The 22,775-nt window shown below is 40.1% G+C and overlaps 1 protein-coding gene across 1 annotated transcript in view; it reads right to left on the reverse strand.

Annotated features, from left to right (window-relative positions):
• Window positions 1–13,511, reverse strand: part of MTX2 (metaxin 2) — a 34,691-nt gene extending 21,180 nt beyond the window's left edge. The window contains exons 1-2 of the mRNA XM_050340251.1: window positions 13,404–13,511; window positions 6–53 (exon numbers count right to left, since the gene is read on the reverse strand). Coding sequence (XP_050196208.1) covers window positions 6–53; window positions 13,404–13,443 — 88 coding nt within the window. The 5' untranslated portion in view covers window positions 13,444–13,511. The remainder of the gene's footprint in view (window positions 1–5; window positions 54–13,403) is intronic.
• Window positions 13,512–22,775: the final 9,264 nt, after the last annotated feature.

Consider the following 22,775-nt stretch of genomic DNA (forward strand, 5'->3'; position numbering starts at 1 on the left):
CCCACCCTTCAGTTGCTGATACAATGCAGCATTTTCAGGCCAAGGCTCTGCGGCTGTGGAAAGAGGAGAAATTAATTACTCAAGACAAACAACAATGTGCTTGCAAATGCTAACTGAAGACGAATGTTACCTAGAGCAGGAACTTAAACTGCAAAGATGCTGATGCAAGATTTAAACCTGCCCTAAAAATGTACCACTGTCACTGTCTTCTCCCATACGTCTCTCCTGTTTAAAGAGGGACATCACAGAGCAGAAAGTCACAAAATGTAATATTACAAGACCTAAAGTTCAAGCTACATTACAGAACGGCCTTGTCATTCTCAAGCAGCTAAAGCAGCTATTTTCCCTCCACTGTTAAGGACATCCTTGTGCACATTCCCATCCTAATTCTGGCCACTCCCAAGAGCAACTATTTATTAAGATACTAAACAAAGAATTCTGGAGAGAACAGAACAAGACACAGAGGAGAGAGGCACAAACCTCCAAACCAGGTGTGAAGAAAGTTTTGGAGAAATGGAAAAGCTTTCTGCCTTTTAAAAGTTGTGTCCTCACTGGTCCTATATAATACCCACAAAGCCAGCTCCTTGGGCATCTCAGAAATGTACCCAACAGGGCGACCGGGGCTACCTATTGCTTTAAGTTATGTATAGATCAACCCTAAAATGGGAATGTCAATATTCATTCAAAAAACTGCATCATCAGTTGTTCAAAACAGTTAAGCAGTTGTTAAAAAAAATGAGGCAAGGAAATAAAACACAATCACATCTTCCAGTTGAGAACCATTGCATGTAATCAATCATACACCACTTGAGTTTATGGGAAGGCAAAAAATAACAATCAGTACCAATTTACTGTTAATAGTAGCATTAAGGTAACAGTTCATCATTGTTTTGTCTCCATTACATTCCTTGTTAATGTCTGATTAAAAATCTATTTTTAAATATCAGTTCAAACCTTGTATTCCACCTAAAATAGCTATTTGTAAGCAAAATTTATGCTCTAATCATGTAAATTATTTTTTTAAGCAATAATGTCTATAAATAGCTATGTGTGGTTTAAGCAAGTCACTGGTTTCAGTAAGGTAATTCTTTGCATTTCTGCCTTTAGAACTCAAAGAAAAAATTTTCTATCATTCCTTTTGGATATTCATGAAGTATTAACTTCTATGTAAGTTACACAGAATATAAAGCTTAAAACACTGTACACAGTTTTGTGAAGGTCACTGCCTCTAACATTAAGGCACAGAGCCTATCAGAGCTATACTTGTATGGGCATGAGAAAGCAACTAATCACATTTAAGTGTCATGAAAAAATGTTTTATGTTTTATTGTAGCAGCTATTGGTTTTACACCCCTCCATTACAGTTTTGCCCTGGAGTAAAAATTCTTGAGGTGGAAGTACATTTACATCTTTAAATAAAAAGAGACTAAGATAGTGTCTGCAGTACTACAACCTTAACCGTTTAAAATAATTTATCTAACATACATTTCGAGTCCACTGAAGTCTTGCAGGAGCAAATGGAATGAGGAAATTAAGAATGTTATTACTATATTTTAGCAAACTTATCAGTGCTGGACTCTGAGATACTTACAGAAGTCACTAAGTCATGAAGGCACATTAATCTTGTAAATGCTCCAGCCAAACAGTGAAAACATCCTTTTTACATGTCCAAAATGGTACAGAGAGTTTCAACTGCATGGCCCATTCCTACTGAAATTTTTTGCCTGATTCTCTTCTGACTGAAATTTCAGACTTTTAACTAATTCTTGGATTCCAGCCCAACAGAACTGGCCCATTTTTTACATAAGCACATGTCTGAAATATTTCAGGACCATGAAAATCAAGCAGACTCTTCATTTTCCAACAAAAGAGCTACATATATTTCAAGAAATTCTGACAATAATTTCAGTCTGATTTTGGCACTAAACCATATGCAGCCATGGAAATATAGAAAGAGCTATATACACAGACACAACAGCTTTTTGACACACAGAATCCAAAACTAAACTGCTGATAAGGCATGCCATATCCATGCTATGAACTAAAACACAAGTAGAATATTATTTGTATCTTGTTTGCCTTTATCGGCTTGAATCTTACTTCTACAAGCTACTGATCACTGACACATTTCCACGAACTGTATCTGTTGACCCTAATTTCATTAGTGATGATACCAAATCATTATTCCATGGCCTTAGTACACAGAAGCACATGCCCAGCTTGAGGAAAGGAAAGGACAAGACTAGTTCAAACTCATTCACAGTTAGTTGTGTATTAACACAGCTTTTGACAAGTAAATGAAATGAGGACAAACAGCCATATGAAAATCTCAGCCTTTGTTATCAGCATACCTTAAACTCCAAACTTCAGCAGTTCTAAGAAAATGAATGAATAATACCCCCCTGCACTTGGTACTTGACAGTCTCCACAAGGAGGTCACAATTCTGACCAGGTCTGGATGAGGTAGACACATACCTTGAACCAAAGCCTTCAGTTCATTCTATGCAGAACAGATCAAAGATAGCTGATTTCACTGTCACTATACAGACTGGATTTTAAAACAATCAGTTTCACATTAAGATTTACTCATATCCTAGGAAAAAAAATTCTGCAGTATGCATTCAGAATTGCATCATCTTCAGTGATACTAGGGATACAAACACAAAGTCTGTCCAATTCTCTGGAAATCAAATAATTAAATACCCATTCACTTTGATGCCTTCCAATTTCTACTCATTCTCCTTCTTCCAAGATGTTTAAGAGCATGAAACAATTTTTTTTCTGATGGAGAAAGAAGTTTAAATACACACTGCAACATGAGAGGTCCAGGCTCATAAGGTACAGGCTAAATTTCAAGTATCAGCTCCCATGCCACCTTCAATTAGTTGTAAGGTGAAAACATGCAGCTAAGGGAGACCAGAGCCTTGCTGGGGAAGAGAGGAGGAATCGCTGAAGGGTTGTCACATGCCTCCACAAGAGGAGAAAGTGTGTAACATCTTTAATGGACGGCAATGACTCTTGCCTTATGAATGTAGGTGAAGACATAATTTGTAGAATAATAGGCACTAATATTACACGCTGCTTCAGTTCTGTCATATTTCCAATCCATCAAGTTGATTAATGCTATAATAACTCCTCACAAACTTATCATTTGTGCACTAATGAAGTCAAATCCAGTTTATCCTTCGGCAACTATAATCTTCTGGTCTGTAGATGTTCATTTTCCTGCTAACCACAGCTACTGTGGCACTTGGTATATAAAGAGAAAATTAACAAATGTGATGTCAATTCAGCCTCAGAAGCTTTCAACACAGAACCACATTTATGTGTTAGATCCTACGCAACAGTCATTTTTATCATTAGTTGCTCACAGGATGAAATAACTGCCTGGAAGCATGCCCTACAGGAATAGCTTCTCTACATTTCTTAAGAATAAGGAACTATTTGGTTCTTCCTTCTGCCTCCATAATCAGAGGAATTACTATTGTGTGGTTTTCAATGGGTCTGTCTCTCAAGCTTGCAGTCTTTAGTAAAAATTGTTTTCCCACCCTACTGAAACTTTTCCCATGGTTAACAAATTCAAATATTTAGTCTTTCATGTGGATTGTCTGCTGTTCAGGACAAGCAAACCTCATACTATTTATTGTCTTTCCCTACTCCTCCTCTACCACACTGTTTGTTGATAAAAACAGTAACAGAAGTTATAGGAAACAACCATCTCTGGGATCAGCGCCCCTGTTAACTTTGGCTGAAAAGAGCTCAAGTTCAAAAGTTACAGGCAAGTAAAAATTAAAAGGAGATGGACTCTGCATAAGCCTTGTTATCCTAGGTGCTGAGAATTCAGCAGATACAGCACCCCAACAACTGGAAAAGTCAAACAGCAAGCAGACCACCTACACCAAATCTTCTTTGGTTTTGAGGATGACTAAAAATGCATGAAAATTTCACTAAGCTCAATGTGTTTGTTAGTCAAAGTGTTTTAATTATTAACAGTTTAGCATAGAAAATCAGATTTCAAGGTGATAACAGGGTTCACCTTCAAATTAGACTTTTAAAAGAAAATTCTGTGAACTGGTGTATTGCATGTTCCCAGTGGAGTTTTAATTACTCAGGTTTGTAACTATTAAAACAGACTCCTAACTCTTCACCTGTCATGTCAGAGAATTACAGAAAATACATAATTTCTGCTCTTACAAAATAAACTTCCAAAATACAGAATGAGTTATGACAGTCACATCAAATTCTTTGACACTAAAAGTGTATTGCATTAGTTGCATTTTTCAGATTTTGTGGTGAAATGTTTTACTTGACCAACATTAAGGCCAGAGACAGATATTCAAATAGCAATTTGATTTCAACGTTTCCAGATGTTTCAGACTGACATTTCAACTGTAAGACTTTATCCACCCAAATACTTTTGGGACAGTAGGAGAAAAGAATGCACATATGCTGTAAGAAAAGATACTTTAGAGCACTGGACCCCACTATGAGTAGGGGTGCAGCAGCTCACCTGAGGCCTACACACATCTCAGCTCCAACTTAAGCTCTCAAAATAGGGCGTACTATACATGCACAGTGGTGAATTTTAATTCAAAGAATGAGAGGCTGCAACAACATTTCCCCAAGCAAGAGGATGCACCACATTCCCAAGACGCTCCACAGTGCCTCAGTCCCACCAATTCCTTGCCTGAGCTGTTCAGGGTCTATTTATGAGTGTATAAAACTCGGTTTCAACTCCTACACTCTGAATTACTGGGAACCTATTCATCCTGTGTCAGCGTTGCCTGGATGAATGGGGAAACAGACATTTTCATCCACCTTCCGCAAGTAGCTTCACAATGATGAAAGAGATGTAATGAAATAAATGGTTTACAGTTATGCCTTTAATCCTGTTACTTAAAAAAAATACGACTCTGACTGTGAAAATGGGAAGACACAAAACACTTTGCATTTTAAATTGTGGAATATGCTAAACACCAATATAGCTGTTTCAGCGGTCTAGTACGAACAGCCAGTTTCAGCAGTAGGGTATGAGGTGTCATCTGCCCTGCCAGTCTGCCATTCATTTAGCTTGTTGTCAGACTGGGGCATTTTTGAATATCAGCCACAGACAGAATCCAGAGACCTCTGGATCCAGGCATCAAAGATGTTGCCTCCTGAATGAGAAATTAAGTCATCAACAAGTTAAGAAGTTTTTGTAGGAAAACACTAGACTTGAAATTAGGCTGTTTTCAGCTCTTAGCAATACCATAGAAATCTGGTGGGATGAGAACATTTTTGGAAGGCAATGCAGATAGAAATAATTTTCTGTTATAAAAGTAGCCTATGCCTAATAAAAATCAAGGCTAAAGAATTAATACCAAATGTTACTATCTTATTGATTATTTATCAACTACTGAAACTATACAGCGAGAAGTAAATCAAGACAATTTTTGTCCCAAATATCCTATAAACTAAAATTTACCAAATTCTCAGTATGCCACCAATTTATCCTTTGATATCTTCTTTCTGCTCTGTAACTCAGTAGACTAACAATCTCTTCCATGCAGTTCACTGTGTGCTGTTGTGTAGGTGAGGCTAGGGCTGGCCTGAGAACATTTGACCTTCTCAGACAGAGCAATTTCATGAAATGTTATGAAGTTTTTATGGATCCTATAAAATAATGACTACTTCTCTAAACTCACCACATTTGCATGGACCAATTTCCTTTTTGTTATACTCTTCTTAAACATTTTGATATTAAACTTACATAAAAAAGGAGGAAAGCTAAAATATCTGTATTTACCAGTTTGGTTCACACAGCATTAAAGGCCTGCTAAAATAGCCAAGAGCCAAGATAACCTCCATTTAAAAAAGCAAGCAAAAATAGTTGGCATTAATTTGAATCTTTGTACTGCAGTATTACAGTTGGAGAGATTAACTTACACATTATTTTCACATAGATTCCTTCAGCCTCTCCCTAGGTACAAATTTGATTAAAATATAATGAGGATTCTCAACACTGTTTTCTCACAAGAGTAAACATTAAAAAGAAATTTCGTCTTACATCTGGGCAACATCCACATCCAACAACGTTACTTACAAGTCTTCAAACATTATGAAGCAAACATCTTACCAATCAGCAGGAAAACAGTTACCCTTTTTGCTTTCCTAAGACTGCTGATTTGAGGGGGACCTGCTGCTCTATAGTAACTCAAAGAAAAACACATGGAAAGCTGTACCCCAGACTGCAGAAGGAAGGAGGATTATTAGTCACTTGATGTTAAAATGCATCAAAAAAGAAGTAGTTGATCATTCTCTTCTAATATAGATCACTCATAATTTAAACTAGCAAAACATTGTTTAAAAATAAAAATGCCAGGAACTGGTGTGTTTCCATATCTTTATTTCAAGAAATAAATGGAGGGGTACATTTTGACTAATACAATGAAGCTGAAGTCACTTTGGAACCAAAGCAGTTAAAAGTACACCTCTCATACATTAGCAGTGATCAATAAAGGAAGTACAAGAAAGTTGTGAATTAGCATCCTCAAGACCCACCAGTTCAACCCACCCACACTGACAATGTCATGTATTGGCCTGATCTTGCAAACTAACAAGGGCCAAGAAAAAATTAAAGCATCAGCAACTCCCTGGCTCTGCTGACACAGGACCAAAATATGTTTCACAGTGCCTTGACAAATGAAAACCAACTTTCACACTGGTTAAACACTATACATTAAATCATGTATCAAATTATTACATCGTTTGCTTAAATCTGTCCCTGGCCTCCTTCACAGAGGTATTACAATTCAGATAAACCATGACTATTCAGTAATTATTGACTGAACAGACAGCCAATGTGAAGACTCAATCTCAGCTGCAATTCTCAAATTTGAGTTTCCTGTAGCTGCACCACTGTGAGAGTCAGCATGTGACATTACTGCAGCAGCCATTTAGCATGACACAATCTGCTTCTTCACCCTCCAGGAAGGCTATTAATTGCATGTATTTAAGCATTAGTCCAATTCTGTTACTGTCTTTGAGTTGACTTCCAAGTGTTCAATCCATGGTTCAATCCTCTAGGGTGCTCAGCACTCATGCCACTAGGGCAGGCCACAGGAGGGAGATCCTGTCAGGACAGGAAGCCAAAAAATCTTTGCAAAATCAAATCCATAAATAAAGGTTGTTCCTAAATCAACATCTGGAACATCTTCAGGAAAATCAGGAAGCATTCCAGCTAAATGATCTCAAAAGATTTATAAATAAAGTCCTGACAAGCTAGGGCTATTTTACTTATTTCTGATATTCAGCGTAAATGCTGCATCTCAAAGTTCTGTAATTCTTAATATTAGCTTTTTATAGATCTCTAAATCAATCCCTTTGCTTTGTGCTACTCCAGTCCCTTGACGCTCTTTGGCCCTGACCCAAGAAGTTAAACTTCACACACAGGAGCTGTGAAGAACAGGACAGTGGAGGTAACTCATTAATGTCTTAAGTGCCTACTGGATTGGGACATTTCTTAGCCTTGATATCTATATTTGTATATTTTAAATCAGTCCTTTGTCAACTCTCATAGACTGAGATTCCCTCTTCTCTGTGGTAGTCTGAACTCCTCCTTCCTCAAGGACGTCTGCAAGGAGTCTGACCACCACTTCTGCAAAATGATGTAAGGAGCTCCCTGCTTTCTCCTCCACAGCACCCCTGCCCTGATCTACAATAAAGATCCAACACATCTGTCCCACCAGACAGGACCCCAATATCCCACACCTGCTCCAAAAGCTGCTTCCCACGCACACAGTTCCTGCTCACCCAGCCCTGGCCCCTCTGGCCTTATATTGAGGCTCCCCTTCACTCACTCTCTTCTATCTTGCCCACAGCCCTAAGCAAAGCAGCACCAGTCTTGCAAAGCTGTAAGAAGAGCTGAGATCTCTAGGCAGGAGAGCTCTGCAGGGTAGAAATGCAAACAAGTAGCACTGATGCAGTCAGCCAGCCAAGCACTGCCAGGAACAAGGGGGAAGAAGCTCCTTTAGGGTTTGCAGTCTTTAAGTTGGCCCAAACCAAACAATGGTATTTGCCACAGCACCCCTCATCTCTAGGAAACACTTCAGACTCCCTCCTTCAAAACCTGAAAACATTTATTCTGTTCTCTTAATCATATCCTCAGAGTCTTCCTCATTCCTTTTCCAAGGCTTTTAGTGAGAATACTCCAATGCATCCAAAGTTTACCCAACACGGCATTCAAATGCAGAAAGAAATACACATGCAGTCGAACTTTGAAAGTTCTTGCTAGGAATGCAAGCACTGAATAGGTTTCAATGTCATTGCATCCCACTTAGAAGGTAGAACTGTTAAAAATTCCCATCTCTCAGTATTTTTACTTTCCAATTCAGTATGTACATTTCAATTTTTTTGGCTGGGCTTTCCCCCTCCCAAAGAGACTTTTCCTGCATTCTTTGCAGCATTATTTCACACATTTTATTACTACATATATATAACTTCTTCTGGTTTGTATTAAAACATCCATGTTCACGTGATATCTGTGTGATTTTCCTAATAACTAAAGACAGGATTTAAAGGTAATAATAATAAAAAATTAAGAACCTGGTGTGTACTTTCTCTTTGTCCTCCCCATGGCTTGCATGCAGCTGCAGCTTCTCACATTTAAGAGAGACAGTTGAAAATGCCCAGTAATGTAGCAACATGTGAGGCCTGTTCAACTAGAGCAAAGGACAGCAACCAAGCTCTTTCATTCATTCTTGTTTTGAAAAAAAAAAAGTGACTCACATGGTCCAAACCTACAGGAACAGACCAGGCTAGTGCCTGAGGACAATCAGAGAACAGAGCATCCAAGGACCAAAGAGAAAAAAAGAGAAAAAGCAGAAAAATTTGATTCCTTTCCAAAGTCATTACTCTACGACCTCTTTGAGCTGAGCTCCTGAACAGCACTCTCATCCAAACCTCCTGCCCTGGTTTCATCAGCCGATGAAAGCTCACTAATTCAAACTGGACAATATCATAGAGGTGATACTTTTATTTTACTAATTTTGTTACTGTTATTTCAAGACCAATCTCATTTCTGGCATGAGAAAAGAAGACATTACTTTAGCAGAAAACATGTAACAATAAAATGGCGATTAGAAAAAGATTGCTTGGTCTTAATGGAACCAGAAACATCTACAGAAGCATACTCTATTATAAACTGTAATTATACTGCTGCTTAAAAACAGGAAATTACAATATCTCAAAATGAAATATGTACTGTACTATAATAATTGCTAAAGTAATGTTTTTCCTGACCTAAAAAAAAAGATTGGATAGGCAATCCACTCAAAGGATTAGTCCAAATCAAGTCGTGAAACATGTCTGAGAACAAGTTGGCAGAGGCAGTGTAAGAGACTTCCTCATTGAAACTGAACAAGAGTTAAAGGATTCCTTTTAGCTTGATTACCAAAAGAGAAGCATACATGTAAAAAACACTATAAGATAAAATCACACAGCCTAACAAATTTGGTATTTTCAAATAAATTCAAATTTTTCACTACAAGCACCTCTGCAGCAGGCTTAAACAACCTGTGCTGCCAACAACCTATTATTAAGCAAGAGTAACTATTTTTTTAATCTTAGACATGCAGGAAATGTGCATTTACCTATGCACAGTTTTAGGTACAAAATGCATATTCAGTTTAAATTTTATGTCTTTATGTGTGGCAACTATTTAGGTGGTCAGGATTCATTCCCTATATATTTGTTCTCAGCCAAACTGCAGCTTGTCTCAATACATAAAACATGCACGTCAAAGATTTATTTGTGCTCTGGCATGTCACATTGGAGGTAGACTCACTATGAATGTAAAATATCTAAAGGCAGAAGGGCATCTGTTTTTCAAACTGGATTCATTTCCCTTAGTATTAAAACTAGCCTAGGACCCTTGGACGTAATGGCAATAAACAGAAGTAATTTTCCAGAGATCAAAGGACAAACAAGGATATTATTTTCTCTCTTTTGATCACTGATCTAAAACCAGTGGTTTTGAGGAAAAAAAGAAAGGGTAAAGCATACGGAGTAATTTAGTGATCAATTAAACATATATTCACCAATCTTTTAGAAATTATCTGAGCAGTCAGCTTCTCAAAACTACTAAAGCTGGAAAGATTAATGTTATGGACCACTTGAAAGCTGGCACTCTAATTCTTCAATGCTTATTTCCTATCCTGTTAATATGTGGCTGACACTGAGCTGCTCTAAATAAATTCTCCACCATATTATTCAATTAATATTTTCTACAGTTGAGATACAGTATCAACCTCTATATTTCTGAATAAGCAAATGGCTGAATGCCACACTAATGCAAGCATTACACTCCACGTGATTCACTCATCGCTTTGTATTTAATCACTGATGTCTTAGAGCAGCAGGCTATGCTCAGCATGTTCAGGTGAATCCATGTTGCACAGAGAGGGTGCTGAATTACTGCAGCAGTGCAAGTCGGCTGAGCAAGGGATGGTCACAGAACTACTGAGGCCAGAGGGCACTTCTGGGAGGTCCAGGGTAAGCTGCAGCAAGTTGCCCATCTGCACTTCGGTACTGAGCAATCTCCAAGGACGGAGACCCCATAACTGCTCTGAGCAACCTGCTACAATGTTAAATCACCCTCACACTAAAAAGTTTTCAAGATGGTGTTTTCTATGTTTCAGTTTGTGCCGAGGCTGTGAATAGGCGTATCAGAAGTGAATGTACAAGGCGCAGCTGAAGTGAAGATGGGTAGTACTTTAAAAAAAAAATTCAAATACATACACAAAAAGTCAATGTGTAAAAGAAAGTTATGATCCCCTTCCCTACTAAAACTCTCCCCTCATCTTTTAAAACATTTCTAGAAAACAAACTGCGCTGGGTTGATTGTCTCAAACACTTGCATGCAAGGACCCATGCACTACAGTTGCTACATGTTAAGAGCAGCAGCAGCTCATTGCAACTGCTATGACAAGCGACATCTTCATGAACAGGACCCTCAATGATAAGCCAGTAAAATTTCATTTTTATGAACATGAAAAAAATTCTCAATCATTCTTACTTTTCCATCCATAACAGAAAGGCAGTATTCACAACCGCAGATATGGGGTAAGACACTATTAAAACATGTGTCATTGTTAAGTGGCATTTTTTCCTTGCAGATACAACATTTTTCTTCCCCACAAATATTCCTAGATTTGGGGGATATTTATATCTTCTTAGTAACAGAATTAAACATTCCCTTTGTCTGTGTAATGTTTCAAGAAATCTAGAACTGCGGTGGGTATTGGATAACTTTTTGTTCAACTGAAAAATGTTCCCTATGAACAAACTGAGTGATTTTACCATTATTTAGTTTCCGACCTGGTACTTAATATGGACAAGCTGAAAAGGTGGCAACCCACTGGCAAAGGTATTTTTTATTTTTAAGGCAGGCAACTGCTTTTGAAACTGACTCACTTTTGGAAAAGCAAAGACAATGCCATAATTTGGCTTTAAAGAATGTTTCACTGGACAGGTCTGCAACAACAATTTGTAGAGTACCTTGAGTTACAGTAAGTAGCTGCATATCCTGCAGAAGTGCAAGATTAATAAAACAAGCACCAACCATTTCTATTCTGCAAAAAATGGAGAAGTACTGCCGGTATTTTTATGGGTTTTTTATGTATTTTTATGCTTACATATTACTTTACCTATAACAGGAAATGAGTATTACTTAACCTGTGACTGACAGGTAAAAGATGAAGTGCTACAGCTTTAAGGTTACTATATTGTAGGAGGGTCCAGAAGTACTTGAGTAGCTCTGATACCCTCAAAGCACCACCTTAATAGTAAATTGTTAACACAGCAGTCTGAGACTCCTATAAGCAGCATGTCACTACCCCAAATGGGAGGTAAGAATCTCTCCAGGAATGGAAGAACACTTCAGTACAGAAGTAAAGAGACAATTGTTGTGAAACTTTGTCTTCTTGTTTCCCATTCTTCAAACATACATTTTCCCTGTCCTACACTTAATTCAGATTTCTCATTGTTGTATTCTACAACAATTTGCTTGTTTAGAAGGAGTTGTTCTGACATACCAGCAGTTCCAATAAGGCAATGAGATGCCTACATACAGTATAGTCTTGAGTTTGTAATTCCAGAAGAAAAATAAGTATTAGAAAAAATATTCATGAAGGTCCCAGAGCAGAGGAAGGCAGGAGAATCAAGATCTATTCATATTCACATTTGGCTTTTAAACAAAATATCCTTAATGACAAAATAAATAAAATCTACTAAAGAGATTATTAAAGGCAAGTAAATGGCATAAAGCAATGCTGACCATGACCATACCCTCCATATCCTGATGATTCAAGGGCTCTGCCCCTCAAAATATAAACATGGCTTGTGCTAACATTTATGAATTAACAGCTGTCAACTCAAGAGGCCAGCACAACCTTCAAGCTTTGTAGGCCTAGATTAAAAATCTATCACCTTGACATGACCTACATGTCAGAGTACATTCACAGTGGAGAATCCAACTCAGACTCTTATGTTTGGGCCTCTACCAAATGGCAGAAGACCCAGCCTCTGGGATAAAATCCCACCTAAATCCTCAACTGGTCAGTATCAACCAAAATGCTGTTCCCTTGCAGTATTTATTGTTTGTGAGCTTGTGCTGCAGCTAAAAATCAGTAACAGAGAATACCAAGTGAGGAGAAACATGACCAACGAGCTTATTTCCAGCATGCAACATACTAACTGTATTTTGAACTTTGTAGCCAGGAATTATCCAAGGTTCATGTTTTGGGTTTTTTCTTCCAGAGCCTATTAATACCATTTTTTGCTAAATAACTCCCCCAGTGATACACACTTGTGTTTTATCTCGCGGGTCACGTCCAGTTCGCCCAGCACAGCTTTAGTGGACCACAGGAGCACCAACAGGTACCAAGGGTCCCGTCACACTTCTCAGCTCCACGGGGGGACACACGCGGCGCTCGGGGAGGGGCTGACTCCGCACCGAGCTCTCCCACACGGAGGGACTCAACTCCAGCTGAGAGGAACTATAAGCACGACGTGGTTTTCTCGCACCACTTAAGCAAATTAAGTAGTTTTTCAGACATGGAAGTGATTAAATGAAACTGACGCTGCTCCCCGGCACAGCCGGTGCTGGGGAGCCCTGTCCGGTGCGGAGCTGTGCGGGGTGACCTGTGCCCGTTCCCAGGCGCCGGGCTCTGCACGGCACCCCCGGCCCGCCCTCAGCCTCCCCCACCCGCTGCCCGCGGCGCCCCGGCCCCGTCCCGCGGGGTCACCCTGGCACGGAGGCCGCGGGACTCGGCGCCGCCGCCGCCGGAGCGCGGCCCGGAGCGGGGCGCCCGGCCCGGAGCGGGGCCCAGCGCGGCCCCGGCGTCCCGCCCGCCGCCGCCCCTCACCGGCCAGCTGAGTCACGAAGGCCTCGGCCACCAGCGACATGTCGCGCAGGGAGGGCGGGCGGACCGAGCACACGCACAGGAACTGGGCGCCGCGCCGCCGGGGGGGCCGCGACTGCATCCGGGGCCGGGGCGGGGCCCGCCGGGTGCGCTGGGGCAGAGCACGGCCCGCGGCATTGCCTGGAACCCGGCGCCGATGGCTGCGCTCCTCAGTGATTCCAGCTTGGGAGCAAACCCTCCGGAACTCACAGCCGGGGCCGTCCCCGCGGGGCACTGCCCGCTCGGCGCAGCGCCCTCCACTTGGACACTGAGTCGCGAGGGTATCGGGAACGCAACTCTGAGCCCTGAGGTGTCCTGGGGACAATAGGTTATCACTGAAGGGTACAGCTGCCTTTTCGTCATCCCGGGTTGGGAATCTTAATTCCCGAAGACAAACTCTGCATTTTGAAATGTACACCTTGCCTTTAAACAACCATTAATTTTTTAGTCTCAGTTCTATAATATTAGAAGTACCTGAAGTTTTGGAAAATTCTATAAAATTACATACCCAATATGTTGACGGCAGGGAAGATAAAGGACATGTGAAATACTTGTTCCATTGTACAATGCCTCTTGATCCTCATTTCTTTAGCCACACTTTAGTAAGAATTAAGAATATCTCATTTTATCAAATAAGACTTTCTCTACTGTGAAGGACAGGTGGCACAACATGTCGGTCTTGTAAAGTAAAATCTTAAATATTTCAAGTACTAGAAGATATGGGCTACATAAATGTATTAATGTCTACAAAGTATGTGAAAGTCCTTTGGTGACACTATTGAATCACTGAGCATCATTACTAATTATGTTCTTCACATAATAGTGGAAGTGGGCTATTAAAGCAGTAACAATAGCAGAAGAGCCAGTAAATACACTGTAACAATGGACTGCGGATTGGAAACACAGATGTGAAAGAAAACTAATTCTTTTAGAATGCTGATGAAAGCTCCATTTCTAATTACAGATATAAGTTGACTAGCGTCAAAATTACAGAAACTCTGAGCAGTCCTGAGAAGTTGAGTGGCTTTCTATTAAGAGATGACAAGAGTCTGAACTAAGCTGGTGTGTGCTATATGAGTCCTTTCATCAACAGCAGTATTTAGGAGGCTAAAAACATAAGACATGGTGCAAAAGGCTGAGCTTGAACTAGATAAAAGCTAGGCCAAATGCATATATTAGCACCCAATTAAAAAAAAAGGTTTCTCTGTAGAGCTCAGTTTAATACAAAGAACTCATCTCCAGAAATGGAGGTGGGTTGTGTTAAGTCAGGGAGCAAAAATCAGGAAGTAATCTAGCAAGTATCAATGAATACATATCAACAGAAATCTACTGACAAATCCGAACAATTAGCCAAAACGTGACAAAAACTAAGTGGTGCTCAGGCCATGCCTCCAACAGTGGCAAGACACAGATGCTCAGGCATCTGGGATAGAAGATTGGGGCAGTGTTTTTTGGTTTTGTGTTCCCAGTCCTCCTTGCTACCATTGAAAGGACTGTTCTAGCAGGGTACTCTGTAGGAAATCCTCCAGGGAGATCTCCAATGATGATAGCTAGTAGCAATGAAACCAGCTCCATCATCACCTTTACCTTTATTCCATATGCCTCTGTCCTCCCCTAGCTTTTTGAGGAAATGCATCACTGTTGTGACCCTGGCTTCCTGCAGGACCTGCATGGAAATCATTTGTTCAGCTGGCCTCATCATTAGCAAACTTCTTTCTGGTAATTCTTGCTCCATGCCATGGAAAGATCCCCAGCTTTCAAAGATCTTAAGGAGACCCTAAGGTGCTATTCCCTCTAATTTCAGTGCGGAGGGAATGATGCAGTTTCAGGTAGGATTTCTAGGGAAACTAAAAGGCAGAATTATGCTGTCCCTTGGGCTTTGCATTTCAGAAAGTCAGCCCTTAATAAGGGGTACTTTCACAGACATGCCCAAAAGATGGAGTAGAGTTTTCTCATAGCCCATCTCTCCACGTGGGCTGCCTTTACCATGTAAGGTATTAAATGCTAGGGTTAAACTGTCCATTGGTTAAACAGGACTAGGAAGAATGTGATTTTAAATAGAATGGAATTTTAATAAGATTAATATTCTGCCTAGGAAAAAAAAATACTTCTTATTAGTTCCCTTAGTATTAGTTAAACAGCTTTTTGTAGAAGAAGGTGTCCAGTGAGAAGCCCCAGAGACAACCATGGAATTCAGCAAGCGACTTTGGAACTTGAGCAAGAGAGAAGAAGAACTGCTAACTCCACCAAAGTGAGACTGTGCCATGTATGCCTGAGACCAGAAGCAATTCTGAAGCAAAAAGACTGTTTATATGTGTTCCATTTAAGGGCTATATATTGGTCAGTTAATTGATGGTAATATGTTGCAAAGTGGTTCATGAAGAGTTTGAATAGTTTGAAAAATGTGTAGTTGTGTGATGAAAAGTTCCATGCATCCCACTCACTCTGTAGTCTGTATATCCCTCCACCAAGTATGATAAATTGTAGCACTTACATGTAATAAAAAAATTCAGGATTCAGTTTGCCCCAGCTCAAACAGAGCTAACCTGTGTCCTTGTAGTATCTTTTAGGCGTCACAGCTTTTAACATCTTTTATTCCATTTTAATATTTTTTAAATGTATGGCTATCAATAGCACATATCTATACCTGCAGTATGATTCCTTTGCTGGTATAATTTTTAGGAATATTTTACAAGAGGAATTATGGGATGGCAATACATCTCATGGTCTCATGCATTTTTCAAGCTGTTTGCTTTTTAACACTATTGTTAGCCATTCAAATTACAGTCTAGGTAGCCATAGGTATGTCAATACGTAAGATTGAAAAAATCCCCAGAAAATGGGGGCATTTAAACAAATTTCTCCAAATTTGAGAGCACAGATCTAGGTGTTGCACACAGTTCTCAAGTTCATGAAGCACATTATGGGCTAAGTCCAGTTTAAGGTGGATACAATGGTATTATGTACTGACAGCAAACACTCCTCCTCAGAGCACTGGTGAGGTGGTAGAGGACACTGCAGAGTTGATCTGTGTTGCAGTATAACCTTTCTTCAGCCCAAGACAACCGACCGGGGCCACATGCTGCTCGACAGACCTCATCAGATCACTTTCTTAGCACGCTAGTGGGGACCTTTGCCCAAACCACTGCTCTCCATTTCCATGGAGCAGGTGTCTAACAAGCCAGGCCTTTCCAAGACACAGGAGGAGTACTGACAGTCCTAGATTTGATTAGCAATGGTTGTCTCAAACAGAACTGCACAGAAATCTTGCTGATGGGTGAAACCTCAGAAGACTGCTTGTGTGGTACGGCTGGAATTTGAGAATAGGCCAAGCAGTAGTGAGAGACGGGTAAAAAACCATCACTGAAATGCTTTCTCCTCGCTGGCCCGCAGCCAGGCTCTGCCTCTGATGTAACTTAGGGCATCCTGTGGGCTGCTCTGCATTATGCTGCCTGTCAGTGTCTTTAAAGAGCAGTTATGGCTGCTGGGAATGTCTACAATGAAGGAAGACTTGAGTGAGTCCTTCCCTGCCAACACAGCCAGTGCCAGGCAGCAGCAGGAGGGTGTTTTTAGCATGACTTTGTGCCAGAGGTTCTCTGTACACTAAACAGTCTGGCAAAGTACACAGACAACAGAAGCAGATGAATCTGGACTAGTATGATCAAATGGATCTCGCAGGGCACTTGGTATACTTTTAAGGCAAGTGTTTGCCCATCAGCCCATACAATACACTGTTCTTCAGTATGAGGAATGGTGCCAAATTTACTCAAACATGAGACAAGTTACAAGTTTTTCAGTTACATGCACAGTCCTGTGAGTTTACTAAGGAAATACCATTTTATATGAGAATCTGAACTTAAAATTGAGGCCGAGCTCACTTCTGCAGCTCCTGTTTACTTCCCTGGGAAGCTGGCATATACATTTTGTTGTAGTTTGATTTGTAGTTTGTTTGATTGACCATGACGGAGTAAGAAATCAAGTTATTTTTGTGACAGTTCAGGTGTCTTACATTAGATTTTCACACTGATAAAGTTAATTGCATGCTGCTGACAGTATTCTCTTATTTTCAAGATAGGATCAAAGGTGTAATTGTTGTGTAAACAGGATAAGGTATGATTTCTAGGAACATACATCTATGAAGATGCAATAGAGTATTACCATTCACCACTTTGCACTTACAGAAGATACCGCACACTTAACTGACAAATAAAACAATGCTGATGCATTTCCAACAATCCACATGAGGATAGAAAGAGTTTTCATAGAGTTTTAAGAGGTACAAGAATAGCATTTCTGAAAGCAAACAGGCAATCACAAACTGTATGAAAGCAATTAGACGAATCTTTTTCTCCTCCCGTTCTCACCTCCTTTCCTGCCCTCTTTTATTCAGCAGGGTCAGATTTTCAGGGGCACCAGGCCTATTTTAGCACATCTGTCATCCTTGCAGCTGTGTAGAAACCCTAACTTCACTATTTTACTCACTGAAGATGTTAAAGCCCCCAGGCTCCTGCATATCCCTGTCATTCACAGCAGCTGCTGAGGAAGCTTTCCCATGCTCTAAAATAGCTGTGATCTTGAAGTCAGACCTTAATCTTCCCAGCTTTACCTGAAAGCTCTCACAGGGGAGCTCCGCAGTTTGGCAGTGCAGGGCAAGGCAGAGCCTTTACAGCCCATCCCACTGCTTTCAGCCCAGGGCATCAGGTACCTCCATGGGATAGGGACATCAGCTCATAGGTTAAAGCCCAAACAAGGGAGAACTATGGGTAGGCAAAGAGGACAATTACCCTGGGCTGAGCTTTAAATAGATCTGTTGGGTTGGTGGGCAGGGTAGGACGATGTGGGGTGGGGGGTCCTAGGTGGGGCTGGTCAGGCCCATCAATGCCCCAGGACCCTGACAGTGTGTCAGCTGCACATGGGGCATGTTTTTCCATGCAGGTGGTGGGTTTAGAGCAATAGGTTTCATATAGCTTATGCTTTATGGGATCAGAATTTGGCTTTTAAACAAAATCTGAGATCAGAGGGGCCTGAAAGCAGGAGATTCCAGAAGGAAGACAACAGTCAATGGGACTTTGCCCTGGCTTCCCTGCCTGTGCTACTTCACAGGTCTGCACTGCCTTCCTCTACCCTTCCTGCCAAACTCTACCTTTGATTCCCTTGGATCCAACCTGTGTTAACAGGCTGTCTCCATAGTTGTCTATATCTTTTTAATCCCTAGTTTACCAGACACCAACGAATCTTTTTTTAAAGCATGGATCAGGGCTTCATTGTCAAAATGGCATGAACATAAAAGCAGCAATCATGACTCCAACTTGCAGTAGTGGTGGCTGTAAGGGTTCATCCTAATATTTGTGTAGCTCGTACTGCAGCAAAATCCAGATCCATCTTGTTAATGAAAATAAGAATAATTGTTCACAGTTTGACTGTAGGCACTGGTTAGGCAAGTCTTCTCAAACTCTAAAGATGTTATCTGGAAAATTAAGGAGCTGCAATTGAACTCAGTTTCTGGACAAGTGTGGTAAATACTGAGGAGGTTTATTAATTCATCAGAGCTCCTTGTGAGAGGGTCTAATTCCTTTTCTGGAGGCTGGTATAGAAAGAATTAACTTTCTCCTTCTTCCCATAGAAATGATGATCACAACTGCCTACCCTGCATGGAGGGAAGAGGCAGCTGTAATGAATTATTTGTCTGTAACACACTGTAAGAAGGATGGGCTGTGATTAATTGTAGAGCTGGGTAGGAAATGGCTGCCTTGTCCCAAAAGATTTTTGAGATTAAAAATGTGTTGCTATTCCACACTGGGATAAAACCAAAACCCTTTATGAGATCTAAGAAAGGAAGAGAAAACAAGACCCACCTACAAAAACCCCTCATCGGTCATATGTGTAGACCTCTTAAAACACCTGAGAAAAAAGTCTGGTAGAGAATTCATCAGATGCAAACTATCCCATTCAACCTACATACCCCTGGGAAGTGCTTTAAGGAGGAGACCAACATGCAGGAGCAGAGACATGAACCTGGTTGATCTTGTGTGAATGCTGTCTCTGCTGAACCAGGATGGAGCTTAGATCTTGGCTCTTCCTGCTATTCATCTCACTTCAGCAAAACTCATGATTACTTCTACCTTGGAGAAGCAACTCATTGTTTACACTGACTGTTTCATTTTTACAGCTAAATGCTGCAGAGCTTTCACAAAACTTTTACCTCTAGGTATAAAATTTTTACCTCTAGATGGGAAACCTTTTCTTAAAGAGCTTACATGGAAGTGCCTTCTTATTTTCTGAATCATTTCCCCCACGTGTCTCATAAGTTAGAAGCATTTCTCTAGCTTTTTTTTTTTTTTTTTGTCAACACTTTCAGTTTAGACATGTAGCCTGGCCATACAGGAGCGCCATTCTATATTTTTAAGGGAGGCTGAGAACCACTTCATTAGATACAACATAGCAGAAACTTCAGAAGTTGAATATATTCCATCTAAAATAACGTTCTTATTCCTTAAAAGGAACAAAAAAAAGCTTTGCCAGATCTTCATTACAGCTGTAGAAGTTCATATTTGACATAGTTTCTCCCCAGGGTATAACTGCGGTAAGGAAAAAAAAATGCTGACTAACTTGAATATATATACATTAAAAACATATGGTCTTTTTGGTTGTAGGTATGAGCTGGTACCTCCTGAGACCTGTGAGGAGATGTGGCCCATCAGATTGATCCTGTTCCTGGCACCAGTAGAAGGATGTGAGAAAAGCACTGACTGTTTCCTTTGGTCTGTTTAGAGACCAAAGAGACAGAAATAAAAAGTAATGCAGAGATGATTCTAGAACATTTTGCAAATAAGATGCACTTTGAAGTTTTTTGAACACTGGGACATGTAAAAGGAATGCCTGGTTGAGACATACGTTGAGCCATATGAGCCATATTGGTTTTGAGTCTGCAGAGAGCACAGGCTAGCTGAATTTCAGCCTAGTCCAGCCTCTGAGGGGGGGTGAGCTCTGTTGCAGGCCTTAGATCACAGGTGAGAGACACAACAGCATCACAGATGACACTGACAACCTGCAGACAGGTTGTAATGCTTTTTTCCTTTGTTTTTATTTTTATTTTTTTCCTTTCACATTTATTATTACACCGGAGTTGTGATAGTCATTTTCTTACATGGCTCTTCCTGCAACAGTGTGAAGTCCCAAATCAGATTACGAAATCTGTTTGATTTGATACTACATTTGAAAATCAACCAGAACCACTAGGTGGTCCATTTTTTAAGTGAGATGTGACATTAGGAGTGTTCAGTAGCCATGCCCCATTTTTTTGAACTTTTTGCCTGGTCACATTAAAATGAAAGTCACAGCGCTGGTTACAATTATAAAATTTTACAAAATCTTGGACCTATTATAAGAGATCACCCCACTGCATGAACTGTGTTTTGGGGTCCAGTCTCTTCCAGCATGAGAAAATGGGTTTGATAACCCATTGGGGTCATGTACCTACTCCACTTTTACTCAGCAGAATTTCCAAAGAGAAAGATAAACTATTTTATTGATAGGCTTTTAATGCTGTTTGATAAATATCACTGGATTTGATACACTTGGATGTTGAAGGAAATGTTGCCCCACATAAATTATGTAATTTATAAATCCATAAATGTGTGCATATTGAAATAATTATACTAATATCTATGCTTAAGATATGGATCTAACACTAGAGATTGCCAGGATTAGAAACTGTTTCCATTATCTGAACAGTAACTGGGCAAAATCTGATCTGAGTAGTCATTAAAAAATTTAGTGATATTTTTATCTGTTTTCAAATACCACTCTAAATTTTATTGTGTTTAATCTAGCTTACTTGTTAAAGGAACATAAAAACAGGCATTAGGAATGTAGATTTATTGTAGCACAGCTGTTAAGATGAAGAGTAATAGTTGGGAAGCCTTAGCTCTCAGATTCTTCTGCTGTACTAATGTCACCAAAATCATATTACTGGGATACAACTGCTTTTCAAAGGCTGTATGGGTAGAAGGAACGGTTACTTTTGCCCCACAGAAACAGATCTCCTGATCCACTGACTTCACACATGGGTGTAATTCTGTGCACACCCACAGCAGCATGGATTCATGCATTGCAAAGGTCTTTGTTCTCTGCATAAGGGCACAAGCACCCAGGTTAGGTGTCACCCATGCTGGTCAGTGTAAGGGTCTCTCTCTAAGGTCGGGACCATGGGCCAGATTGCTTGAGTTAAACATTTTCATAAGGCATGATATGCCATCCTGGTTAAAAATGCAGTATTTTTCATAATAAACTAAAATTTCTTGTGAGTTATTATTTGGAACACTCTGATTTCTGATGACGCATAGTAAAATCTGTTTTCCAGGTGGTGGGAAGTCTGGCACGCTAGTAGAAAAGAAAATGACTATGTTTGTTCCTGTATTTGTTTACTTAAAATGCTGGCTTTCAATCTGCTAGTCATCAGAGGCTGTTGCCTTTTGAGGAAACAAAAACACAAGAATACCAAAATTGTTTATAAAAAGCTCTTGTGGGTCGCTGATCTAAATTTTTTCAATATAAAGGAAGCCTTTCCCAGTTTACAAATAGGTCTCAGGACTGTATCTCTGAGATTTTAACACTCTATGCAGGCATAAGTTTAAGCCAAGGAAGAGTCACATGTTGCACAGCTGAGGTTTATTTTGTTCACTTGGCTGGTGCTCAAGAGCAACAAAAAATTCCGTATAAAGCTAAAATACAGTAAGACACTGGCTCTGGGAAGCATCTTTTTCCTATATATTGCCCAGAATTATTTGGAGGGCATTTTAGAGATGTGGTTGAGTAGAGGTGTGAATAACAGATGTTGTTTTGACAGGGAGCAGAATCATTTGTCGCTTGGTTCACCTTTCTTTCTTTTAACAGGGTGCCTTTCCCTGGCCAAAGACTCCTTACTTCACTGACATTAGAAAAAGTAATAAAAACTGATGGTTGAGATTGAGTGAATCGCACAAACATACAGCTGCATAGAGCCATTATCGCAAATAGAACAGAATGTGTTTCCCATAAACTTCAGACACCTCTTAGTGATACATTGGTAACAGCCATGTCTCCCTTGGGGTTTCTCTCCATACCTATTTTCCCTTGGTCATCAGGGATTTGCAAGTGTTCTCGGGATCTCCTTGGAATTTGGGCTAACAGAGCAGTGCAGGACAAATCATAAGTATGATTTATTAGTTATTAGAGACAAGTTCTTGGAACTACAAGGAGGTATTTGCATTTTGTGATTTTGACTGCAAAGACTCTCCTTAAAAGAAGTGGTCGTCTGTTCTCCTCTACTAGTAGTTTGTACCATTTTCTGTGTAA

The sequence above is a fragment of the Myiozetetes cayanensis genome, unplaced genomic scaffold (assembly GCF_022539395.1).
Source record: "Myiozetetes cayanensis isolate MyiCay16 unplaced genomic scaffold, myiCay2020 scf9, whole genome shotgun sequence".
NCBI classification, from domain to species: Eukaryota; Metazoa; Chordata; class Aves; order Passeriformes; family Tyrannidae; genus Myiozetetes; species Myiozetetes cayanensis.